Here is a 27433-nt window from a genome sequence, read left to right as displayed (position 1 = left end):
AGAGGAACACAACCTCCTCTACATTTGGTGACCCGAACAACGAACACCATGTTCGGCATAATTCGGCCTAGCACCATCCCAAATTTCTGCAAGCCCACCTCCGAAGGTACGGTGCATCGTTCTACCGAGGAACCGCTAGGCGACGACGTCAATTCACCGCGGTTCCACTCATCGCAACGCCCGGCCGCGCAACACCATGGTTCTACCCAGCTCGCTCAACTACTCAGCTCACATCGCCATGGTCTCTCGCTATGCGTCACGTCGCCACATGCTTCGCGACATGTGCGTAGCTGCTGCAAGTTGGCGGGTTGCGGAAAATCTATGATCGTTCGGACTTTGGATGGTAGAGGAGAAATGCCAGCCGAGGAAATATGATGGCCCAGGAAGTCCAATTCGGGAACGCCGAACTCGCTCTTGGTTGTTGATTGTTGATTATTATGCCAAAATCGGTGAGGCGGGAAAATAGCTGGCGCAGGTCGGCGTCGTGCTGTTCGGGTGTTGGACTGGCCACCAGAATGTCGTCGATGTAGGCATGGACATTCGGCAGGCCACGGATGACACGATCGATGAACCGTTGGAACGATTGGGCTGCATTACGAAGGTCAAATGGCATCCGTGGAAATTCGAAGAGCCCGAAAGGGGTCGTTATGGCCGTTTTTGGGATATCTGCCTCGGCAACGGGGATCTGATGGTATGCCCGTATGAGGTCCAGCTTCGAGAATATAGTAGCGCCATGTAAGGATGCTGTGAAGTCATGGACATGGGGGATGGGGTACTGGTCGGAGATGGTAACGCGATTTAAGGCTCTGTAGTCCCCGCAGGGGCGCCAGTCGCCGGTCTTCTTAGGCACCATGTGCAGCGCCGACGCCGAGCTGCTGGAGGATGGGCGGATGATTCCCATTTCCAGCATGTGGTCGAACTCCGCGTGTGCAATGGCCATCTTCTCCGGCGGAAGACGGCGGGGACGAGTGAAGACCGGGGGACCTGTGGTCTCGATATGATGAACCACGCTGTGCTTCACGGGCCGGGTCCAGTCCGGAGGGCGAGTTAGCTGCGGGAAGTCCCTCAAGATGGCCAGGAAGGGGTTGCTTGAGTCTTGGTAGAAGGCAATTCGAAGCGATTGCAAGGACGAACGTATGCCCGACACAGTGAGGCTGATGGAGGAGTCTATGAGTTTGCGACGGCGCATATCGACGAGGAGATGGTGGTGGGTAAGGAAATCGGCTCCGATAATGGGTTGGGTTACGTCAGCCACGAGAAAAATCCACCGAAAGGTGCGTCGGAGGCCGAGGTTTAGGGTGAGCGACCGCTGGGCATAGACCGGGATTCAGGAACCGTTCACTGCAGTAAGGGAATACAAGGATTGCTGTCGATGGTCTGTACGGCTTGCGGGGATTACGCTGACTTCCGCCCCAGTGTCAATGAGGTAACGTCGGGCAGAAGCTTGCTCGCGGACGTAGAAGAGGCGACTGGGGGAAGAGCCTGGGCCATTGGTCGCCATCAATGGTCCGCCGACTGGTTTCCCTGTTGTTGCCATGAGCAAGGTAGGAAACAGTGGTGTGCGTCAGCACCGAAGCGGCAGTGGTACCAGCACATTGCAGGACTGCGGTCTCGGCTGGCGGAACGGTTGGTGGAAGGGGACCGTCTTGTCCTGCGGCCAGTTCGGTCGCGACGTTGCCGTCGGAGATGGGTGTCTGGTCTTGACGCGTGGGAAGCGGCTATGACAGCGGCCAGGGAGCGGAACTCGCGACAAAGGTCGTCAATGGTGGACTGAGGGGGCTGGCGCGGTTGAGGTCGGGCAGGTTCCGAAGGGGGCAATGCAGGGAACACAGCAGCTACAGCTGGATTGGCCTCCTCCAGAACCGCGTCAGCAAGAGTGGCCAGCTGGTCGAGAGTCATGTCAGCCGCTGTGGCCAGGACCATTTGTACATTCTGCGGGAGTCGCTGAATAAAGAGCTCACGCAGAAGGGCATCGTCCACGGAAGCTGATTGGTCGCCGCGCAGCTGTCGCATGCGCCGCAGTAATTGAGAGGGCCTGCGATCACCGAGCTCTTCTGTCGAGAGAAGCTGTTGCAGGCGTGAGCGGCTTCATAATGTCTTTCGCTGGAGAAGAGCCTTCTTTAGCTGGTCATACGGCGTAGAAGGGGAAGGACTTGCCAGTATGTCGTAGACTTCATTCGCAGCAGAGGGAGTAAGGGCAGAAATGACATGGTAAAACTTGGTCTGTTGTGCGGTTATGCCAGCCAAGTTAAATTGCGCCTCAGCATGGAGAAACCACACAGCTGGGTTGCGGTCGTAATACGGGGGCAGCTTCACGGCGACGACAGCCAGTGAAGACATTTCATTTCATTTCATTTCATTTTATTTATTCATCAACAACATCGGGGATGGAGCAGAGCTGGTTTGCGGGTTCCCGAGAGGCGTGGCGGAGCACGGGCCAAGGTTCTAGAATGTTCGGTCACGGAACGTCCGGGTCACCAGTTGTTGGAACTCAAGGAGAGACAAAGAAAACCGGCTGGTTTGACGGCGAGAGCCCAACTGATTTATTTTCCGCGGCTACGCGGGCGCGAGATGATGAACGAGGATGATGATAGCACCGCTGGGGCTGCTACAGGCGCATTTCCGCCGCCCCGTCAGCGCGCACAATTTTCATGTTCCCACCACAGTGGCCTTCCGTCGTCCAAAGCAGACGAAAAATCAAGGGGCGTGGCCTTTCTGCGTCACCTAATCGGTCGCCAGCTGTCGTTCTCGGCAGCTCTCGCCGACGTCGTGAAAGCAGCTCGGCATGGCAGTTTTTTTGGCTCGACGTCTCTCCTCTCCCGACTCCGGAAATGCGCGTCTATTTCCGCCGCCTGCTCACGACGCCGCGTCGGGCGTCGCGAAGTGAGAACTGGCCCTTAACCCGCACGTACGTAGATCAGGTTGTTCGCGTTTTGCGCGACCTGTAGGTGGCGCATCTAATCTCGAACATGGCGGACGTAACCACGTTGTCGCTTAGTTTCGATTTTGAGATTTCTGAGCTGCAATGTTGATTCTCGATGCGTTGAAGGCGAACCTGTATTAGCTGCTGCTCATATACTTCTCGCAGGCTTAACCGAGTTGTCCAAAGAGAAGGCCATAGTTGTAGCTTATTATTTGCGAAGTTCCGGAGTGTTTGATCAACCACACTTCGTGAAGGTGAATTTCACATTTACTGGTTGCGAGGCCGACATAGCAAGCAGCGAGTGTCCTCCACTGCAGAAATGTCAGAGACATGCAAGCACACGATATCTGTGCTGATGCTCTCTTACAGATAACATCTTGATGTAGTTGAAGATAGACCAGAAGCCAGGAGTCATGTTTAATAGAAGGATAGCACTGGCTTACATAACAAATAAAGTAACAAAATTTGTCTGGACGTTTCGACGTTTATGCAGACGTCATCATCAGCAAGGAAAAGAAAAAAACAGCGCGCGAGTCCTTAGGTCTTATAACAATCTGGCAGTGGCCCCTTGTGGTTGTTACAGGAATTCTTTTGAATTCAGGAATTCCAGACAAATTTTGTTACTTTATTTGTTATGTAAGCCAGTGCTATCCTTCTATTAGATGAGATCTTCTAAGTGTGTAGCTCGTGTAGGAATGTAGTTCAGAATTTAGAGGGTAATGTTGTCGCAAGCCGTGTGTCACTGGTGCGCATGTTTTTGGAACACCTTAACGAAACACCGGATTCTTTCTGAATTCTTTCTCCAAGTGATTTGACGTGCTGATTCAAATGCACAGTTACAAAACTGACTTGGTACACGTTTTCGCGCTATCCCCTACGCTTTCCTGCACATAATGGCTACTCAAGTTTGAAAAAAAAAAAAAAAATTGTTCTGTTTTGCCTAGACCAGGTTTTGCTTCCCTTCCTGACGTAAGTTGCACAGAAATGTGCTTCAGGAAAAGAAAAATAAGAACGTTCATCAGATATGTAGGCAGTACCGCTCCAAGAGCTCTGCCATACACACACAACCATTGCTGATGTAACAGGTTTGCAGATTCGGAGTCGCTCAATCCATCTCTTCCGAGGATGCGTCAAAGCAGGCGGTATTCCATGTGTGTAAAGAAACAATGCGGTAAGACAAACTGCAGTCCCCTTGGCGCGCAGAGTCGCATTACGGCACAGAACAAAAGTAGTTTGGTTAAATTTGCTGGTCGTTCTCTGCACTGTTCCCTTCATCCATGATTTCAACAGCAAAATACAGGCGCAGGTCAGCGACCCATGCGAAAAGCAGCAACTTCTCCGCAATAGAACAGCAGGTCGGCCGTGTGTACCTGGATCGGCTAGTTCCGAGTATCACCGCTGTGCAGTGTCGATTTGGCGAAAAACGCGAATACCCGCTGAAAATACCCGCATCCCTTCCTGTCATGTATCGTGCTTTTAATTCAGGCTATCGTCTCTAACATGATTGCCTTGTGAGTGGAACTGTAAGAGCGATGGGGTACCTCTGCGGATACCTTGCCAAACAGCAGCACGGAACAATGAAAATATCTCCTACTTTTAACTGTTCCCCCTAGATATCACGCTCTCTCACAAAGACGGGAGTTATTTTCGCTCGTTATAATTTGATACCTAATTAGGGCAACTCATATAAAACTGTTGACCGTAACTCGTAAACCAGCATTACGTACACAACATACGTGTCGTGAACCATGTTCTCTCACAAAGAAAGATGTTTATGTGAGAGGAGGACGAACACTGTGTTGCCCCCCCCCCCACAAACAAAACTGGAACGCTTTAACATTACAATACATTAGGCTACATGCTACACATGTTCGCCTCAAACAAAGGGGAAAAAAAGAAGAGGGACAGTTCATGGTGACCCATCGAACGTCCTCTGGAAAGAATATGAATATCCCGCGGATACATCTGCATGGATAATATGTGAAGTTACTTTGTGGATACAGCCTAGATGTAAACGCATGTAATGTCCTAGATATCCGAACTTATTTTGGATATCCTTGGGAGATCAATGGTACTGGGAATATTTTACCTACCACTTTGTGGCGAAGAAGAAGATTCAAATGTCACAACCCTAACTTTGTACGCTGCCTTTAACAGTGTGACCCTTCTTGTTGTACATGATGTGACTGCCTGGCCTAAGAGTCTGCAAAACATATTACAGGGAACCACCTTTGCACCAATGCATTTTGGAATGTAACTATCACAAGTTGCACATCACATATACCTTTAGTTCTGATGCGGTATCCCAGAGAACAATCTTTGCTGCTTTGGGTTCAGAATCAGCGCTGTTGTTGGCGTACAGCACTTCATCTTGTGTGTTTCAACTTTGTGTTGCGTGTCTCTCCAGTCTCAGTATTCTGCCTCACTTCATCTTCTCAAGCTTTCCTATGAGTGAACATTAGCACGTTTAATCAGTATTCAGGGCGTCCCAGCAAACTGCGAACATATTTCTTTAAAATATGCATATCACTTTTTCCGAGGTGAAATCAACTGCAATACAGCATATGCTGAAGGGCACTTCTTAGGAGGGCACCAGCAAACTCCTAAAGCAATGTCTTAATTGTCTAAGCAATGACTTCACGCTCGACACCTTTTTTTATCATCAGATGAGGAAACGATCTTTATGTCAGAGTGTTGAAGAGTGTTGTTTTTGCTTTTTACGTGATGGGTAATGTCAATCTCCTTCATAGTACTGCTGGGCTACCCAGCACGGTTACGGGTCCCTTTTCTTTTATTGATGGAATTAAAGGAATGGAATGGGGTAATTGCCAAGCCATTCCAAGGGTGGGAATTGGCCATACCTTTTCAATTCCGTAGAATTGAAAGGAATGGGATTATCACAAATCTCCATTCCTCAGAATGGAATTGGAATGGAATGAGTGATCCCATTCCGCAACCCTGGTGTTGAATGAGAGCGAGCGATTCCATGTTAGCCCCGCGAAGCAACTGTGGCTGTTCAATAAGAGCAACCAAGAGGAAAACATAGCGATATAGGGTACTGGTTATTGCACAAAAGAGTGAGACAAGAAAAAGTGTTTTAACGTACAGAATAGTCAATGATCGGAAAGATGTAAAAAATGTCAAGAGAAACAGAAGGAAATGTAGCGTAACGTGCAGTTCAAACGTGAATCTTTCGAATCTAGCAACCACGTTTGTTTGTTTCTTTTTGAAATTGGCGCTTTCGGAGTCCGCCGAAAGCCTGATTGGCCGGCGGGTCCGGGGCCCATTAACTTAAAACTTTCAGCTGTGTTTTCGAGTTTGTTTGCTTTTTACATTGCTCTGGACTGAAAGGGTCCAGGCAGGACCTCTTCCAGTATAAGTTTAAAAGTAACGTGGTTTTCCTTTTTTATTGTTTCTTAGTTTTATGGCAAGGATTCAGACTCGGGAGTTTATGTATATCCTGCAGTCGATAAACAGCATGCTAAATAAATAACACTTAACAACAAGTATATATATATATATATATATATATATATATATATACTGGAAGAAAGGGGTTCGGGCGACCGCGAAATTAAATAGGTACTAACAAAATATGAGGCAGACAACATTCTAATTAATTCTAGCATTCTAATTATATTGGGTAGTGACATCTGGAAGCCTATGGTTTGATCCCAAAATAAATAAATTTGCACGCCCTCACTTCTTGAGTTGCTTCCCGGGCGAAGGATGGTCTCCACCATGTGTAGCCGCGGTGTGTTGTATATGTATCTGTTCTCCAGCAAATGCTGCTGTAAATATTTTTCCTAATATTTGTTGGTGTTGCTTCTTGGTTTCCAATTTAATGCTAATTGTTACTTAATTTCTTTCCTCTCCGATTCACATCCATGCTTTATGAGTTTGTGCGCGAGTGTCTCCAGGTATTTTCTTTTTTTGTTATTGTTCCTTTGGTCCTTTTTTTTTCTTCAATATTTGTGGAAAGCTGCGCTGGGAAGCCGCCACTCCGATATGACGCCGAAGCAAATCGAATATTACCGTTTTCTTCAATTATACCACAAGGTCTCCAAAATATACCCTCTAGGAGGTATATGTTTATACCCTGAGGTGCAAATAATATACCTTTATGGAGGTATAAAGAGAGTACACCTTCTGGAAGGTATAGCGTTTATACCTCAAAAGGTATGCGCCCTGGGACAAGCCGTTTATACCCCAAAAGGTATAAATTTTTCTAACAGTGTAGGGTGTCAAATAGGTGTAATACATGAGAATACACCAATTTTACACCTTTAAAGGTGTGAAAATATTTAGAGTGTAGGGATAAGACAGCTGCCTTGCACCGAACTTGCAGAGGGCAGTTGGTTTTGTCTTCTCGCGGAGGTGAATCATCCCATATATATGTGTGTGTGTGCGTCGTCCCGAGCAATATGGATTCTTTAGTTTCCAAGTAATCGTTTACTTGGTAATTGATTACTGAAAATTGTAATTGAATTACTCAAAAAATTACTGGGCCCCAAAAGTAATCGATTACGTTACAAATTACTCAAAAAAGTAATTGATTACTAGTAACGCAATTGCCCGTTACCCGTTACGTACAAGTCTGGGTACAGGGAAATATAACAGTCCTGCCTAAGCCCGAGGGAGCTTGTGAGCAGGGACTGCAGTCAGCAGCGATACGCGTCAATACCCACAAGATAACGGGAAAAAAGTGCTAAACGGAAGTCATGGAGAAGAAAAACACAGAGGGAAAAGGCACAGTAAATTACCACTTTAACAGTAATAGTATTTTTTTAACAGACGCTTTAGCTGTGATTTTGTACTAATTGTTACAGTCTCTGGAGGTAGGTGATTAAAAATATATGGGACGTAGTAGCATCGACAAAATGTTCCATAACGAGTGAAGCAGGACGGTACTATGTATGGACTCTTTGGATGCCTAAGTTCGCGCCGTGCAATATTGGCCTGCTTATACATATTAGACCAGAAATATTTCAACACTACCGTGTACCTGAAGATATTGTCGAAACGAGGAAGTTTAGTGGTACGAAAAAGATCTGTATCAGTGGAAATTGGTGATCGAAAGAAGTGACAGGGCGCTGACAAGCTGGTGCATGATGAGAGAGGCGGTACCCGAGACGGGGAGGGAGAGAGACGACACAACAAGAATTCTCGAACACAGCAAAAATTTTTATTTACCAGAGCTCTATATATTCAAAAACCTCCGGAGAGGAGGAAGAGGAAGGAGGGAAGGCTTGCTTACGCAGAAATATTGGTGAGCAAAATTGGTGAGAAAAATTGGTGAGCCATAGTTTACGCTCTTTAAACAGCTATTCAGAATGGAGTTAATTTTACACTTCTAAGATTCACTGCAATGACTGAAGGCAGTAATACCATATCGTTATACACTGTAGCCCAAGCTTTCGAGGATAGTTCTCTTGACCTTCACTGGGACAATACAGCGTAGGCGAAACAAAATACAAGATACTTTTCTGACCCTTGCCCAAACGTAAGACAGGTGATCGTTCCAGGACATATCATTAGTGAATATGATTCCCAGGTATCTAACAGAGGTACTGTACTCAATGGGATTACAAACACAGTTGTTACATGTAGATGAATGCAGAACTACTGGGAGATAGGAGGTCACACCTTTAAGTGGATTATGAAAACAGATTAGTTGTGTCTTTCTTTGATTAATATAAATTTGATTTTCGTGAAACCAATCATAAACAGAAGAGGCATCCGTCTGCAAGATTCTGATGGATTCCGCGTCATTAACATGAACAGAGGCAATGAGAGTATCATCTGCATATTGAAATAATTGGCAGTTAGATATCACACCGTTCAGGTCATTAATATATAAATTAAATAGCAAAGGAGCCAAAACAGATCCCTGAGGCACACCAGATTGAATCTAAACAGACCGGCTATATTGACCACACACAGACACATACTGGGTCCTCCTTTGAAGGAAGTTGCACAACCATTTATAAATTGGACCGCGAAAGCCGTATGCATATAATTTCTGAAGTAGTATTGAGTGGGAAACAGTGTCAAATGCCTTGGATAGATCAAGGAGTAAGCAGGTAACAAATTTGTTTGTGTCGAACGAGTGGTAGATCAAGTCTACAAAGTCCTCAAGAAGCTGCTGAGTCCCTCTGCCTTGTGTGAAGCCATATTGTGTTAGGCTTATGACGTTGTTTTTTTCCAAGAAATGAGACATGACTGTGTGAACATATTTTTCCATAATGACGGCCACAATTGAGAGCAACGATATTGGTCGGTAGTTTTCAACCTTGTTTTTCTGCCCATTCTTAAAGATTGGCCTTACCATAGCCATTTTGAGTGCGTCAGGTATAACACCGGATGCAAATATTCCGTTAAGAATACGTAGTAAGCTGTTACATATGAGACTATAGTTGCGCTTGATATTGCCCGCCTGCATTTGATCAGAACCACAAGATTTGGTTGACAGTCCGTTGACAATGGATCTTAATTCGGGTTCAAGTATGTCAGGGAATACGCACGTGTCAACTACCGAACTGAAGTGTAAATTAAGTGTTCTGGATCTGTCAACACGGTATACGGACGCGAAATGTTCACTGAAGCACTCAGCAATATTCAACAGACAAGGAAACTCACTGGCTATCTCGTCATCTATGTTTTTTTTATTTTGCCGCCCTATTAATTCGTTAATAGTGTCCCAGGTTGCCTTGGCATTCCTTCTGTGTTCGCTGAATCTGGAGTGATAGTATTGTTTTTTAGATAGGCGTAACATAGCTGTTACTCTATTTCTAATCGTACGGAACTCATTTTTCAAGGCACTGTCCGTTGGGTGGCGTCGGCATCTTTTCCATAATAGATCTTTAGTTTTAATTAAAGAGATGATCTCACTAGTCATACATGGATATACACGCCTGTTTCTTATTTTCCTTTTCTTTTTCCCTGCCTTGTAGGCGTCCAAAAAGTATTGTGCGAATATACTGTATGCCTCTAGATGGTCAGAGCAGTGTTCCACTCGGGACCAGTCACAGTTAGACAGATGATGGTCAAAAGTTGGTAAGTGACAATAGTCAATCGTTGATTGTTCGGGTCAATGGAATCTGCAAGAGCCGTGGCCCTAAAAAGCACTGTGACATAGTGGTCGGCGATTTTATGAGATACGGCACCTGCCGACACGACCGACCCATGGGTTCTGATATTTATATGGTCCAGGCATGATGACACCATTCTCCCACTCATGTACTCCTCTCTTGTCGGTACATTGATTACAGCGTCTAAGCCAAATTCAGCTAGAACGTTAAGGTAGTCGGATACAACTGGCTTAGTTGGCTTCAATAGATCTATATTTATGTCGCCAAACATATAAAGCTCATTGGCCGTGTCTAAGTTTTGACATACAAATCGCAGCTCTATTAAAAAGTCAGGAACATATTGACTTGGTGGTCGATACACAGCAATCAGAGTAAACATGAGGTCTGCATTACAAACTGTGAGCGTTCCATCGCAACTGTTGTCGTGGGTATCCTTTCAACACACCAGACATTTTTACAAAAACAGCAATACACCGCCTCTGCGGCCATAACGAATGAAATAAAAGGACTTATACCCGCACAGGCTGTATAATGGCATTTCACTCTCAGAAATGTTAATTTCAGTTAAGATAATCACATCCAGGTTATTCAGATGATCCTCAACATAACACAACAGTTCATCCCAGTGCCTTCTTAGGCTTCGGATATTAACATGTATTATTCCCAGCGTACTCCTCTCTACATGGTGTAACTCTTTGAGAACTGAATAAATGTCCGGAAAAGACATGCCGGGGACAAAAAGTTTGAAGACTTAAACAATACTATCAATATCACTTTCTACAGTAATACGTAAGACAGATGCGTCGGGATTTTTTTTAACGAGGATTTTGCCACTTTTCACCCATACAAATTGATATCCTCGTTCTTTTGCTCGGACCTTAGTCTTCCAGAGGAGTTGTTTATTATGTCGGGTCAGGTTGTCATTGAAAAACACGCCCTCTGGAAGCCCTTTAGATGCGCAGACAGAGCGCAGAGTTTTTCGTCCTCGCATCCACTTATCTTTTGCCTGTACGGACACGAACTGCACTAGTACTGTGGGTGTTTTATCTGACTTAACAGGAAGCCGGTGTACAGCCTGCACATCATTGATTGAAAACTCTGTGTTTACTTTTTCTGCGATGTCCTTTAGAATAGTTCTAAGATCCTCATTAGGTGTGAGCGGTATGCCCTGAATTTCGACATTCGTTCGTCTACTATACTGCTCACTAGCGTTAGCCATGGCGCGCAATTCACCAAATCTTTTGCCTGTTCAGAGACCCTGGTCTCAAGCTCATGGGTTTTCGACTTCAGCTTAATAATAATCATCTTCAGCTTCAGAATAATAATAATAATAATAATAATAATAATAATAATAATAATAATAATAATAATAATACCTTTATTAATGTGCCCAAGAACAGCCGAAGCCTTGGTGTTGGCGCACGCAGACAATACAGTATTTACAAATATATATATATACATACATATACAGATTAGGCGAAACATAACATAACATACTCAGGAAGAGGAGCGTAACGGGAAGATATTCATCGTGATACATACAATACAGACATGGATATATACAGTACATAGTACTAAAAAAAAAAAAGAAACAGTACAACTTCATGTGTTAGTGAGTGAACGCAAGAGGAGAGTTTTAAAAACGTTTGAATGGGAGGTAAAAATATCAACAGAGGAGTGAATTGCGTTTGTCATTTGTTGAATACGTACGATCGGATTTGCAGGCATATGGCGGGATAAGTACAATATATTCGTTTGTCGGGTTACATTGACAGGTACGGCGATATGAAGCAGATGTAATAAAGATGGTGTATCGAGAAAACTGTGTAAGATCTTGTAACAGAGCATAATATCATGAAAACGGCGTCGCGTTGTGAGTGGTTGGAGTTTAAGAAATGACATTATCTCAGTATAGACATACATTCTAAAGTGAGGGCTTTTTCTTAAGAATACGCTATGTACAATATGTAGAAATTTCTTCTGGACAGATTCAATCCGTGACGAGTCAGTGCAGGAAAGAGAGTTCCACACTGGAGACGCGTATTCCAGTCGCGGTAAAATTAAGGAGCGATACAGGTGAATAAATACAGAGTGTGTGGAAAAGATTTTGCATGTATATGTGAGCAAGCCAAGAATTTTGAGAGCTGAAGACCGTACGTAAGAGACATGATCATGAAAACGCAGCTGGGAGTCGAAAATCACTCCCAAATCCTTCAGTACATCGACACGCTTGATGGCCTCGGAACACATGTATGTATTGCATATTATGTTAGTTTTTCTTGAGTAAGTCACATGTTTCGTCTTCAATGGATTAATAGTCATCCCATTTTTAGAGCACCATTCAATTACAGAAGAAACATCAGTTTGTAGCTTATGAACGTCATTTGGGTCGTGGATAACTTTAAATATCTTCACGTCATCGGCGTACTGAAGAACATGAGAATGACGAATATGCCCAGCTAAGTCATTAATAAAGACATTGAAAAGGAGCGGCCCCAGAATTGAGCCTTGAGGAACACCTGAAGGGGGAGAGTAAGGAGAAGAAAAGGCACCGTGCACCTTTACGACACAGCATCTGTTACTCAGAAACGAAAGGAAGAAAGCAATGAGGGCGTTTCCGAGGCCAGTCATATGAAGCTTGTGAAGTAAAATAGTATGGTCCATCATGTCAAATGCCTTTGAAATGTCGAAATAAATTGAATCTACTTGTCCTCGTTCTGAGACACAAGGAGCCACGACGGACATAAACGATACAAGATTGGTGACAGTGGATCTACCTGGCATAAAACCATGTTGTTGTTCACATATCTGCGACTTGAGAAAAGAAAATGTGTGATCATAGATTACCTGCTCAAACACCTGCACTGAAAACGCGCACAGTAGACTGACAGGACGATAGTTTGACACATTTAAAGGATCGCCAGACTTGTGGACTGGTACGACAACCGAAGTTTTCCAGCAGGTGGGGAACACAGAGTCACGTAGAGACAGGTTGAATACATGAAGGAGGACGGGTGCAAGGAGGTCACCGTAGGCTTTAACGAATACTGCAGGAATTTTGTCGGCCCCTGGGGTCAAAGTAGGTTTTAGCTTCCGAATAGCTGCGATGACCTCCTCGTGGGACACTGCTATACAAGGAAGGTGATAAGATGCGTTCGACACGGAGCTCGAATTCGCAATTGGCTGTGCATTACCGCGTTTATATATTGAAGAAAAATGTGTAGCGAAGAGCTGAGACATCGAGGTTGGGTTAGAAGATACCCCACCGTTAGTGTTCAAAGCGCATAGACTGTTTTCGTTTTTGGAAAGACGCATGTGTTTCCAAAATTGTTTAGGATTACTCTTGAGATCCATTTCAATGGATTTGATGCGATTAGCATAGTCACGTGATTGTGCCTGCTTAAAGAGTGTCCGGTAGTGAGCAAATAGTATGTAGTGTGTTATGGAGGCTTTTTGAATTGTCGGTGGTGGAATTTTTTCTTCCTTAGGTAAGATCTGGTCTCCTTCGAGAACCAAGTAGGGTATCTATGAACATTATGTATGGTCCGAGTGGGGACAAAGGAACTTACACCTGAATGAACAATATCCGTAAATAAAACAGCAGCACTGTTCGCATCAGTGGCATTGAATACGGGTTCAAAATTAGCAGCTGCGAGATGATGATATAGACCAACGTAATCACCTCGACGAAGATCGAAAGTATCGGATGCTACATGATGATTACGGAAAGAAGTAGGCACAGATATTGCAAAAGGGGGGTGATATTTGTCTGGCGGAATCAACGGGGAAGCAGGCCTAACAGACGTAAAGTTGGCCGAGCGGACGAAACAAAGATCAAGGAATTGTCCCCTATGGTTGGGGACAGTGTTAACTTGGGAGAGCAACATGAAATCAGCAAAGTCACGAAGACAGTTTACACCGTTTAAACCGTAAGACGGTTGAGAAATGGCAGGGGAAAGTTGTTGAGCTTCGAAATGAGGTAGATTGAAATCACCTAACATCAAGATGTCACAGTGTCTGTCAAGTAATGGCTCCAGGGACAGAAGGTACTGGGAGAGTTCTGACGGATTAAACAATGGTGGGAAGTAGTGAACACCCACAATTAAGTTGGGGTCATTGAGGCGATGAATTTCTATCCATACCGACTCAGGGTATTGCTCCAAGTCGCGGCGACGTATAACGTTGAGGGCATTTGACACTGCAATTAGGCACCCACCGCCACGTGCAGTAGCTTTCCCAGGAACAACACGATCTGAACGGTACACACTATGGCAATCGGGAAAATAGGCGCTGCTCGGAATAGAGTCATTTAACCAGGTTTCAGAAAGACAAATGATGTTGTATTCGCACTCACACACAGCAGAGAAAAAGCTCGAACTCTTCGTACGCAAACCACGCACGTTTTGATAGTAGAGACTTGCCCACTCATTCTTGACTGCCATCCGTGGGAGCATGTTTGTCGGAACTGTAGATCATGCTGCTGTGGAGCCGACCCCTAAACTGCTTGACTAAGCAGCCAGAGGGCCACACCGCAGGATCGTGAAGGAGGTCGAAAGCAGCGTCGTCAGTTGAGATGTGGAACGAGGCGTAGGTTTCGAAACGTGATTTTAACTTGGTGCACTTGATAGACGAGGAGTCAGTTTTCTGTGCGACGAATGCAGTGATGTCGTCTACAGTTGTCGCAGGAAGGAGCTTGGTGACGAATAGTGCCTTGTTGGCGCGGCGCGGTTCCACGGCACGAAGGCCTTCGGAAATCGACGTGCCGAAGAAAGCTCTGGGCTGAGGTGCACGCACGTTGGGCATTTCAATCGGCGACATCTCACCGTTAGAAAGACTTGGTGAAGATGTGTTACCTACAGGTAGTTTAGCGGCCTGTGCCGCGAACGTGACTCCCGGCATTCGAGTCAAATCCTTAGATGGGGCCGAAGTAGGGAGGGAGGCCGGTTGCGACGACGCCACATTTGCACGAAAATTCGGAGTGACGGCTGCATCCCTACGGAGAGAAGCTTTACGCAGTTCAGCTCGCAGAGAGTTGATCTGGATCACCATAGCCGAGGAGGATTCGTGAAACTCCTTTTTGAGTTGGGCGTTATCACGGCGGAGCGCGGCCACCTCGTCGGTCAGGAAGGAAATCCCCTGAAGGGCAGCTTGGAGTAGGGAAACGAGGTCAAGGCCATCCGGTTGGGGCAGGGAGAATCCCGGTGGGGAAGCCGGAGACGATGGCAGGTTGGTCTCGTTAGGCTTAGTGGTCACCGAAGGCGATGGCACAGAGTCACAGAGCGGGCATAAAAAACGACTTAGGACGTCCAGAATTTTGGCATCCTCGGAGGTAAGGCTCATGCATTTAGCATGCACCCGTTTGTCGCACTTTGTACACTTCAGAGTAGATTGTTTACCGTAAAACGGCAGAGCGCAGATGACACACGTGTCGGCACTGGGCGCCATCTTGAAATAATAATAATAATAATAATAATAGTATCTATCTATGACCTATGGGCCTTCACCACTAGTTTGGTCAAGGTTTCACTCGTGGCTTCTACTGAAATCCGAAGCTGGTTTGTAGAGCTGACAGGAGACTTGCATGCAGAGTAGAGAATTTTTTTATTTATATTCTCCAAAGAACATGTAAAAAACAATGTCACCTGTATTCAAAGAAATACAAATATACTTTGTTTTAGCTATGTGCATGTTAGCAGATTTCAGGTAAACGATGACACACAATGGGCGACGAGTTCGTCTATGGGCCGCGGGGCGGCGAAATTTGGGATCCACTGGGATAAGTGACAGTATGATATCAATGACAATTCACAAGGCATCAACAAACGAGGATACGGCTCGGCCGCTTTTCCAATGCTTCCCCGATAATTCCATCCCTCGTGTCACGCGTCACCCCTGACGCGAAACATCGGCGAACTGAAGGGCTCGAAGCATTGGATTGTTCATACTCCTTTGATCAAAGCTGTCCCGTTACCTTCTTTGTTGAGATCGCAGTGCATTAACACAGTGGGGGGGGGGGGAGGAAATACAAAGCACTTCGGAAGGGGTCCCTTGGAAACTTGCACTTTACACTTTGGGGGAGGACTTCGCTGTCGTTCTCACTTCAGAGGTGACAAGTTTGGCCACCTGGTGGACAGGTAGTCAAACCGCAGCTTCGTAACTGGCCAGTGGCGCAATGTAGGTCTAGAGCTAGAGATTGGAAAATCACAAAACCAAACACGATACCATCGTCTGAGGGGCGTCCCGATAGCGGGTCGTTGGAGATAAGACGCAATAAAACGCACTAAACGCAATAAAACGTGGGATACAATCGAACTAGCCCAGAAGTGCAAGCGCAGGGCCAAGCTTGACACGGGCAACAGACATCGACAAAGCTGTTGAACGAGATTACAATAAAAGTAATAATGACACTTTAGTCACGAAAGTGCGAAATGGGACTGAGCAAAAACATACAGCATGCGGCTTCATGATGTTCGTTTCACGCACAGCAGTGCGGCATAGACAAGAAATAATTACACTAAGTGCTACTGAAAATTTGTCGTCAACTACATTTCAGGAATGGGGAGGGCGACTGAATGTCTCTAAGCTCCCCTCTCGCTTCGCCCCAGGGTAACATGTCTCTCACTGATCCTGGCCGAAGACGCGGCGCAGTGCAAGTTAGGGTGCCTATACAAGCCCCCTCTGCATAGGGTGAAGACAACCGCGCCGTGTGCTACGAATTTCCGCCATTCGGACGCCCACGCGCAGCTCGCGATTCATTCACAAAAGTGTAGCTATACACTTAGCGACATAGTACGTTTTGGAGTTGAGTAAATACAGAGCAGAGGAGGCTTTAAAAAGTGGGCGAAATCGGTACACAGCATGCATGCATAGTGAGCGTGGGAGTCAACATGGCAGCTTTGCGGCATTCGCGACTGCAAAGGGTAACTCGACCCTATACACAGATGGAACTAGTACTCAGGCATTCAGTCGGGTACCTATAGTGCATATTGCTTAGCCACGCCGTATTGCGGGAGCGGCGTAAAAAGCTGTACGCCGTGTGCTTAGATCTCGGTGCTATTCAAAGGGACACCGTAGACCCCAGATGTGACCCCATAATAGGCCTTATCAGATGACTCCTTATATCTTTCATAGCCACCATTCAACACAATTCGATTATATTCGGCTCGGAGAATTTGTAATGCAATTTTCAACTTGCATTTGTTGCCTCCGACTGATAGTCACACTTCCAACAGTCGTGACGTCAGGAGCGTTCTCTTCCCTGTCTTTGTGGCATCTTCTCGGCTCCTTCCGGCGGGCTGTGTGTTGTGCTTTGTGTGTCGCTGTATCTTGTGCCTGTAATTTCAATACGCATGGCATTACTGCGTTTCACTAACAGTGATTCGTTGTTGCACATATGGCAGTGTTGTTAAGTGATGAGGCGTAGGTGTTGTTTAGTGCATCGTGAGAACAAGAAGGAAAACGCAACTTGCGTGTCGTTTTTCGGGTCTGCACAGACCGAACCCCTAAAACAGTTGCGGATAGTCAGTATTCACCATAAATCTGTTTCTGTTTTGTTGTTTCACCATAAATTCTGCATAAAATCTCGGTGCAGTACCAATGCTTTCTGAAGAGAAAATGTTATTAAGTGTCTACCTCGTTCTCGTGACAGATTTGGCCTACGCTGCATAAGCATTTGCAGCACTCTTAGAAATGAACTGCACCGCATAGCACGCTCCTAGCCAACCATCATCTCGATTGATATCGTTATCTGCCCTGATTTGTTGAAAACGGGACGGAAGGCATACGCCTTTTTTTGTGACACTTATGCTGTTCATAATTGTTCCAAAAAAGGCGTACGCCTCCCGTTTTCGGGGGCTTAGTCGCTTCATCGTCGTGTAACGACCGTAACGACGACGAAGCGATTAAGCCCCCAGGGCAGATAACGACATCAGTCGAGAAGATGGTTGACTATGAGCGCCCTATGCGGTGAAGTTCATTCTTTAGAGTGAGGCGCGTCTATCTGAGTAACAGTACACTCTTAAAAATGAACTTCACCGCATAGCACGCTCCTAGCCAACCACCATCTCGAATGATATCGTTATCTGCCCTGATTTGTTGAAAACGGGAGGCGTACGCCTTTTTGTGACACTTATGCTGTTCATAAGTTCATTTCTAAGAGAGTACGAATGCTTGCAAAAGAAATGTCACACGCTACACTCTAAAAACTGAACTTCACCGCATAGCACGCTCTGTGCCAATCATTGCCACGAATGATTGGGTTATCGCTTCTGATTCGAGGAGAGAGAGAGGCGTACGCCTTTTTGTGTCAATTATCATATATCCAAATTGACACAAAAATGCGTTCGTCTCCCTCTCTCCTCGAATCAGAAGCGATAACCGTATCATTCGTGGCGATGGTTGGCGCAGAGCCTGCTATGCGGTGAAGTTCAGTTTTTAGAGTGTACATAGCTCGGAATAGCATAAGTTATTAAACCAAATCACCAATCCCAACTGGTTCAAGTCTCCCTTGGAAATCTCAACTTGCGCCTCGCCCAAGCAACGATTGTTGTTGTGTCGTCTTGCACAAGCGTGACGTCGGGAACAACGGTGTCGTCACGGAGAAATCCTAACAGGATGTAGTGCAACCGCAGGATGTAATTCATTTCCTCTTAAACGGGGAAGCTTTTGTGGCGTAGAAAGGACTGACAATCAGAAGGTTGCGTGTTCAAATCACGTTGGGTCACCGAATGTGGCGTACACTCTTAAAAATGAACTTCACCACATAGCACGCTCCTAGCCAACCATCATCCCGAATGACAACGTTCTCGCACCTGATTTGTTGAAAACGGGAGGAGGAGCCTATTTTGTGGCCATTATGCACAGCACAAAATAGGCTCCTCCTCCCGTTATCATCAAATCTAGGGCGAGAACGTTGTCATTCGGGATGATGGTTGGCTAGGAGCGTGCTATGTGGTGAAGTTCATTTTTAAGAGTGATAGGAAAGGACTGACAACTGTACCCGGTGACTGGTGGAGAGCAATTGGTTTAATCGCGCTCTGCGCGCTCACATTCAAACTGAGCTGCCATCATCCGATGGCACTAGTGCTGCTACACTTTCGCCCTTTGTTTTACGTGGATAATATACGTACGGAACACAGCCGAATCTAGTGGCAATTGGAATATCAAAGAGGGTTGAAAATTGGGCTGTTCGGTTCATGATTAAAAGCAGCAAAACGCCAGTGCCGGGGAGCTAAAAAGACAGACACAAACACATGCACTGACTGACAAACAAAGAACTTTATTGTCATTCAAACCCGCTTAAACCTGATCTTCTCGGATTCAGCTCCGCCTTCTTCTCAAGGTTGACCCTCCTCCAACTGGTCTGTCTGATCACGTGCTCTAACAAGGCCTTGTTGTTCTTTCCTATCAATAGCTGAACAATCTTTATCACCAAGAAACCCCTGTACCCGGTCTAATAAATGCACAGACGGCGAGCTTACACATTTTAAACCAGATTTCTTAATTTCCATAGCTTCACGGTACAATAACGCGTCCAACTTCCTTCCTTTATAAATAATCTTCAAATTTGGCAAAGCAACCCTGACAATCCCTCAGATGGTCTACCAGCGTACCATATCCCCCATTCACAGAATAATGATACTCTTTCAATCTCGTGTTGATACATCGTGAGGTCTGCCCAATGTACTTGCGCCTACATTTCAGAGGTTTTTGCAACTGAATTTTTCACAGTTCTTGAAGCACTCTTGGTTATCATCTTACTTACTTGCTTACATCTTACTTAGTCTTACAGACTTGGTTATCATCAACCACCAGGCAGGCGTATGTCAGCAATACAAACAGAGAACAAGAAAGCCGTTGACCCCTTACGGGTCGAGTGTTTCAAAAACTGTGAAAAATTCAGTTGCAAAATGTGTAATAACTAATGCCTTGAATAGAACATGCATCCATAGAATGAAAGCGGGCTGTGAAGGTCAGATTCAAAGGCTGGTGGAGGCAGTGTACCCTGAGGGAGTTATCAGAGACATGTAAGAGGGATATATATAAGGGATGTGTTTAAAAAGAAGCCAAGAGTAGTCGAGGAAAAGAGGAATAATTTTGTGGTGATCACATACACTCATAAAGCCTCACATAGGTTGAAAAAAGTTTGAAGTAAATATGACGTGGACGTTGTTTTCAGGAAAAAACCGGGGTTGAGATCTTTAATTAAGAGAGTAAATCAGGAGAGGGCGACCGGATGTACTATCAAATATGAAAAAAAGGTTTATAGATTGTAGAGTGGGGGCGGTTTATTGCATACCTCTGAAATGTGGGCGCGAGTACATTGGGCAGACCTCACGATGTATCAACACGAGATTGAAAGAGCATCATTATTCTGTGAATAGGGGATATGGTACGCTGGTAGACCATCTGAGGGTTTGCCAGGGTAGTTTTGCCAAATTTGAAGATACAAAGATTATTTGTAAAGGAGAAAGTTGGGCGCGTTATTGTACCGTGAAGCTATGGAAATTAAGAAATCTGGTTTGAAATGTGTAAGCTCGCCGTCTGTGCATTTATTAGACCGGGTACAGGGGTTTCTTGGTGATAAAGATCGTTCAGCTATTGATAGGAAACAACAACAAGGCCTTGTTAGAGCACGTGATCAGACAGACCTGTTGGAGGAGGGAGAAGAAGGCGGAGCTGAGTCCGAGAAGATCAGATTTAAGCGGGTTTGAATGACAATAAAGTTCTTGGTTCGTCAGTCAGTGCATGTGTTTGTGTCTGTCGTTTTAGCTCCCTGGCACTGGGGTTTTAGAGCTTTTAATCAACTGGAATACACTCCGGAGGTCCGGACTGTGGTTTTGAGGAACCTTCAGATGGGCAAACTTAAATCGCGGACCGATCACTGTGTCGTCATTGATGTTCATAGTCGTCTCGCGACGTAACCAATCATCTAAAGTAAAAGAGTGAGGTAGAAGGTGAAAGGACGAAGACGTAAATGCAAGAGCGTTTTGCAAGCAAGAAAATTGTTTACTGTTCCGATTCGTCCTTTGCAGCATGCATCTTTATTCACGCCTCTGCTGGGATGGCTGTTCATGGAAAACACACAGATATCGAGGAACGCAGTGACTGTGCAGAAAAAGACAAACAGTACTATCGTAGGACGAACACCGAAAAAAACCGCAATGTGAGTAGTTTTCGTTTTTATTTACGGATTCAGTACCAGACATGGTGGGGGCTTTGTACGTTCTTCTCTATTTCGCGTGATTTGCGGCGGATATGTAGCATAAAAGGTACCATAGGCAAGCAGCTTACAATCTGGTGTCGAGCTTGTTGCTTGTAAAAATATCCCGCCACAGAGTACACGTGATATGTCGCTTTAAAATTTGCTAACTTCGATTAAATGGGTCGGGGAGACTCCTGGTGTCAATCAACCCTAATTTCAGCGACGAACCTGGCGCCCATGTTTCCAGCATTTTGTAGTGACAGCTGTTAAAGGAACAATGAGGTGAGATTTAACATCGCTCGAAATCCTGCGTCGTCTGTCAAGCTGTCCACCAGGAGTCACCATGCAAAATATCTTCGCTCAGTGGTGCGCTATAGCTGTGCAATCTAATTTACAAAAAAAGAAAAAATAAATGTCGGAGAAAGCAGCCGTGGGCGGCTTACACGGTCCTGCCTGTAACGTGGTGAAGGCTCTGTGACTTCGTTGTTTTTTTTTTTCAGCCGCTCACGCGGCGCTTATACATCTTAGAGCTGTGCAGGTGTACGTCACGGGTCACGTGAGGGGAGTATCATACGTCGTGGCACCCTTTCATTCTGCGATGTCTTTTCACGAGGAAAATGGACAGAACCCTAAACTCGCTCTGTAGGTCAACTACGCTAATCGTTGTTTCGTTGGAAGCGATTTTATTCGTTAGAGAAAAAAAAATAAAAATTGTGCTGACGTCAGTGTTCCTTTAAGGACCCGGTTTGGCGAGGCTCCCGTCCTGTACGTCGCATCGTCGAAAACACTCATCACTATGTATAAAGGCTGGATAGCGCGTAGGAGAGGGGCTCGTGGGAGACAGGTGCGGCCTCTTTGCTGATTAGCACACATTCTTCTTAGGAGACAGTGCGCTGATGTATTGCAACCGTGCTTCAGCGTTGTTTCTGTAGTTTTTTATGGCAATTGCCGTCTTTTTCTTCTCTGCTACCTGTACTCCGAATATGGGGCCGTTAGTGTCATGCACGGGAAGCATATGCATTTACGCATGAAGAAATTCGGTGAATGACAGCCTATAAAATTAATTCCTTTTGCTCAGAAAGGGTTTACACTGTTTGTTATTGGAAGGTAGTTCCGCTTTTTTTTTTGTGTGTGTGGTTTTCATTCGTTGTGTAGTTTTCTTGTGGTGTTCTGTAGTTTTCGTTCATTATTGTGTGGTTTCCCTGTGGTGTTCCGTTGTTTTCGCTCGTTATTGCGTGGTTTTTGTTTGGCGTTGTGTGGTCCCCGTTTGGCTGTTCCATAATCGTATTATGTTCTACGAGTGCGTGTGTGTGTTCTACAGTAGGACTTTGATCCTTATTCTGAAGGGGCTCATTATTTCATTCGCCACATCACCACCAGCAGTGGGGTAGAGTATCGCCCCTTGCGATGAAACTTCCCGTCCCTAATCTTAAAATAACGATGTTGTTACCAGTGTGTTTCAGTTGTTTAGCTGCCGGAGTAGTCAGCCCTATGCACGAAGAGCATGAACACGCATGACTTATTACACGTGCTGTAGGTGGGTGCACTTCATTTACGAGGTTGACGTAGCAGTTTATTTACTTCGACCCTACCTCACAAATTAAAAGAAAAGTGGAACAAATTGGCATATTTAGCTTCTTACTGCTTAAAATGATGCCGAGATGAAATTGGGTAAAACGGCACAGTAACTTCACTGCGAACATGACATGAAAAAATTAAAAATTAACATTGAAACACACGGCTTCTACGGCCATGAGTCAGAAGTCATGATTCTGAAGACTTATACTGAGCTCGTTGGATCAACTACCACATTTAGAATTGCCACACAGCTCCATGGGTACCCCAGCAAATTCTAATGTGCTATTATTGTGTTTACCTTTAGGGGGTGCTGCGGAAAGTGAAACTTTGTAGGCACAGCATAGAGTCGCAGTTTGCCCTGTACGATCGAACAGGTCTCCTCAGTGTGTCTCCTGCAGAGCACCGAAGATTTAGATGGGGCCGCAGTTTTTGCGACGCAGGTTCTACACCCGCTTCCTCGACGCGGTTGGGTGACTGCGAGAGAACCTATATAGCACAAGCGCATTCAGGCAGATGTCTGCACAGTTCCCTTAGAAGTCGGCCCAGGACACACATTCCCCCGGGGCGGTAGTCGTGACGTTGCCCTCCTCTGTGAGGCCGGCAACGGCGAGCCCTTTCACCACCACAAGCCATAGTTAATAGAAGATACATTACTTATTCAGAACATATTTGATATAAAATACAGATGCACTTGCCGGCGAGTTCTCTCGTACGTACACCTCCATCCATGACAAGTTCTTATTCAACATGACTTGCAGGGACAAATTGTCGGAGTCGAGTACTATTCGGAATGTTATTACGTCTGCACGAAGCCAAAAAGAAGACAACACAACCTTCCAGACGGAACCCAATGTCTGGTAAGGACGGCTATTTATATTATACACTTTTTCATATAAGCTTCCATCTTTATAGAAAGTCAGGGTTACTTGTGAACGTATCCAGACGCTGTCGTGTTAAAGGTGCATCGTGCCGAATGGTAGTGATTATGCACTCGTCCGATCAACCTGCGAACACACTTTTCTTTCTTTATACATAGAAGTAATAAACCTAACTTCATGGACTGCAGAAAGCACCCTACACGCTTAAAAATGAACTTCACCGCATAGCACGCTCCTAGCCAACCATCATCTCGAATGATATCGTTATCTGCCCTGATTTGTTGAAAACGGGAGGCGTACGCCTTTTTTGTGACACTTATGCTGTTCATAATTGTCACAAAAAAGGCGTACGCCTCCCGTTTTCAACAAATCAGGGCAGATAACGATATCTTTCTAGACGGTGGTTGGCTAGGAGCGTGCTATGCGGTGAAGTTCATTTCTAAGCTACCTCGACACCCCCCCCCCCCTCATTTCTAAGAGTGTAAGCACAGCGTAACTTATACGAACATGTATACAGGGTGTCCCAGAAAACGTGTCATTGAATTATAATTGAAAAACTACGCCACCTGTGGAATCATGCGGTGAACAGCATTTGTTCTTATTAGGGTTTTGCCACCTCCTAATGTCAATGTCATCTACTCCAGGTTTAATTATGTAAATATTTGCGAACTGAACTCGGAAATTTGCCAAGTAGATGTCACTTTTTTACCCCACCAATATGAAGACCGTGCCGAATTCACTCAAATTCATGATAATTCGTAGTGATATTCACGAGCTATCCCATCGGAAAAAAATAGCTGAATATCATGCTTTTCGGAGCACCGGACCGTAGCGCGCGATGACTTTTTGAGCGCAATCGCTCTCCGTGCGACGAAAGGAGGTTCCGACGCCAGCCCACAGAGTGATAGTAGAAAAAGTACTAGTTCCCAAAATTTGGAAAGGGAAAGCGTTATCCAAGCGAAAGTCGGACGTGATAAGCCGTGGCCGTTGTATCTCTTTCTGCGATGTCGGGGAGGGCTGGGTTTCCAACATCCTTGCGTCGGACTGACAAAGATTGCGCTGAAAAATTCATCGTGCGCTATTCTGTGCGACCTCTGTAGAGCATGATGTTCAGCTATTTTTTCCGATGGGATAGCTCGTGAATATCCCTTGTCAATTATCATTAATTTGACTAAATTAGACACGCTCTTCACATTGGTGGGGTAATAAAGTCACCTTTAGTAGGCAAATTTCCGACTTAAGCTCGCAAAAATTTACATAATTAAAATTATGTTACACGACATTCATATGAGGAGGTGGCAAAATCCCAGTAAGAACAAATGTCATTGACAGCATGACTCTAGGTGGTGTAGTTTTTTTATTATAATTCAATGACACGTTTTCTGGGACACCCTGTAGAGGTTACGAAATGCAGGGCTTATCGCGTTCGATGAAAACTGTATGGCATGCGTCCAAAAACCATGCGAAGGCATATTTCTTTATATATATATATATATATATATATATATATATATATAATGAAAAAAATAGCCGGAGCTCTTTGGCTGCACGTATAGCATATGTTTGTAACTCAAACGTCGCCATGCCAGTACTGGACAGCGCTGTTTCGGCCTTGTTCGGGCTTGAAGGATGGCCCAACAAGGCCGAAACAGCTGTCCAGTACTGGCATGGCGACGTTTGAGTTACAAACATATATATATATATATATATATATATATATATATATATATATATATATATATACATATGCTGATGATATATATATATATATATATACATATGCTGATGATTCAGGGGGGTACGGATGGACACGTAAGTGTATAAGCACAGAAAAGGTAAAGAAGGGATTCAGAAGCCTTGAGGGAGAGTTTAAATTTTTTTTATTACAACTAATTACGGGGTCGACGTGTTACAGGGGTCGACGTTTCGGCGACAGCGTCGCCTTCCACAGGACTAGGGGAGATTGTAGTGGGCAAGCGTGTGAATAGGTTGAATTGGAATTGGGAATTTAGGAATGGGATAGAATTTAACATGCACAGTCTGGTGTCAGATCCATTGGACCGGCTGGCGTCTGCTGTGGGACGGGGACAGTACTCGCTGTTTGACGATCGCAACGTATGTGTACCGTTTGAAGCTAATGGGGTTCCATTTCACCCTGTATCCACCTCTGTAAATCAACTCGTAGAGCACCAGCCTGCCGATCGGAAGCTTCCGGGTTCGATTCCGGACCTTAGCAACTTGAAGGAAAGGTAGAGGTTGCCGCGGCACGCAGACCACTGCGAAGGACGGCAGTTATACGCTGTGTCGCGTGCTGACTTTTCGGCGCACGTTAAGGAACCTTCAAAACTAGTCCACCGACTGACAGCTGTGGCTTCGCTCATGGCCACAGTTGCGTCGCGGGGTAACTTATTACAGGAATTATTATCGAAATGCCTTCTTCTCCTATGCAAATATAAAATGTAGTGTGGCCGCTGCTACGGATCTACATTTACCGGCGCTGTCGTGCAGCACCGGCAGTACTTTCGACACTACTTCCAAAGGGTCGCCGGGCAATAAATGTACGCTTTGTAACTGTATTTCAGGGAATGTACAATGCTGGCGGCTCTATTCACCCGTATATGGTCTCATATAAAGGCACCTGCAGAAACGGGAGATGCGCCTGATGAAAGAAAATGTGAAACGGCGGGCTGCTTTCCTTCTTGCCCGTGCCGCTCGTCTCTTCAGTCTTGACTCGTGTGAGTATCGAAACAAACGCTTCTGCGCGGGGATGACCTGCACGAAATTTGCAAATTGCAACAAGCTACGGTGTCACTTAACGTTCCACGTAAAGAGTCAATCTCGATTAATTCTTCGGTTTTCGTATCTCTTAATGCAAGCCAATGTCGTCTCGTGGACAAAATAAATTCAGCACGTGTTCACTGCAGGTTTGGAAAAGTCATCTGTCCTTATACTTTCGTTTGTTCATCTACATGTCACCCAGACGGTGATGTAGAAGGGGAGAGCTCCGGATGCCCTACCCTTTCCTGGCGATTCAATTTCTGGCGCGTATAGTGCTACAGTCGGGCTTAGGCTGTACATGTATAGCATGCTGTCCAAAACTGGACACCCCCGCCACGAAAAATCCTGGCTCTGCCCCTGCGGTCACCGATGTGTTAGAAGTCACGACTTTTTCATGTAGAGTTCACGGATGTCATAGTCAGCTGTCCAATCTTATGTGATTACTGATTTCCACGTCTTTTTTTGCAGGTACTGGTGGTGGTGCTGTGGGTGGCTCACTGTCTCCTTACTTCACGCTAATATTCGAAATAACTTACGGCTAGGGGTTTTTCTCAATAAAGACGTGCACTGTTGTTAAATCTTACACATGTTTTTAGGTGTAATTCAGCGGTACCCTGACTAACATTTTTCCACCCTTGGGTTCCCTCAGACGGGAGTTCTCCCTCTCCAAAAGGTGTTTGTTGTTAGGTTTTAACACCTTCGAAGTTGTAATTCAGGAGTGATATGACCCCTTTGAAGTGTATGTCAACACCCTCGCACAGGAGTGCAACGTACTACTATACACCCGTCCAAAATGGTGTTGTGCAATGTTAGGGTCCTAACAGTGTATCTGATTACGAGATCCTCTTCCATGTGTAAGGTGATTAATGGTAAACTATCTCGGTAATATAATTACGTTCTCAGCGTTTAATTACTCGCTGGATTACTTTCACTATTATGTAATTGTAACTGTGACTTAATCGCATTTGAAGTGTAGCCAGCC

General features: G+C 45.3%; 1 protein-coding gene and 1 long non-coding RNA gene across 2 annotated transcripts; one reads left to right on the top strand and one right to left on the bottom strand.

Moving 5' to 3' along the window:
* Positions 1-1500: 1500 nt before the first annotated feature.
* On the bottom strand, positions 1501-2013 carry LOC135387753 (uncharacterized). The gene has a single exon (XM_064616851.1). It carries the CDS (start codon positions 2011-2013, stop codon positions 1501-1503), a length of 513 nt encoding a protein of 170 aa, XP_064472921.1.
* A 21507-nt stretch (positions 2014-23520) lies between these two features.
* On the top strand, positions 23521-27034 carry LOC135389965 (uncharacterized). The gene is made up of 3 exons (XR_010421639.1): positions 23521-23652; positions 26256-26408; positions 26920-27034. It is a non-coding gene; the product is annotated as an uncharacterized LOC135389965 (long non-coding RNA).
* The last annotated feature ends 399 nt before the right edge of the window (positions 27035-27433 follow it).

The sequence above is a fragment of the Ornithodoros turicata genome, chromosome 3, assembly GCF_037126465.1.
Source record: "Ornithodoros turicata isolate Travis chromosome 3, ASM3712646v1, whole genome shotgun sequence".
NCBI lineage: Eukaryota > Metazoa > Arthropoda > Arachnida > Ixodida > Argasidae > Ornithodoros > Ornithodoros turicata.
This window is presented reverse-complemented; position numbering and strand designations above follow the sequence as displayed.

Coding starts and splice junctions, on each gene's coding strand:
- LOC135387753 (XM_064616851.1), bottom strand. CDS start 2,013: ATGCGACAGCTGCGCGGCGACCAATCAGCTTCCGTGGACGATGCCCTT.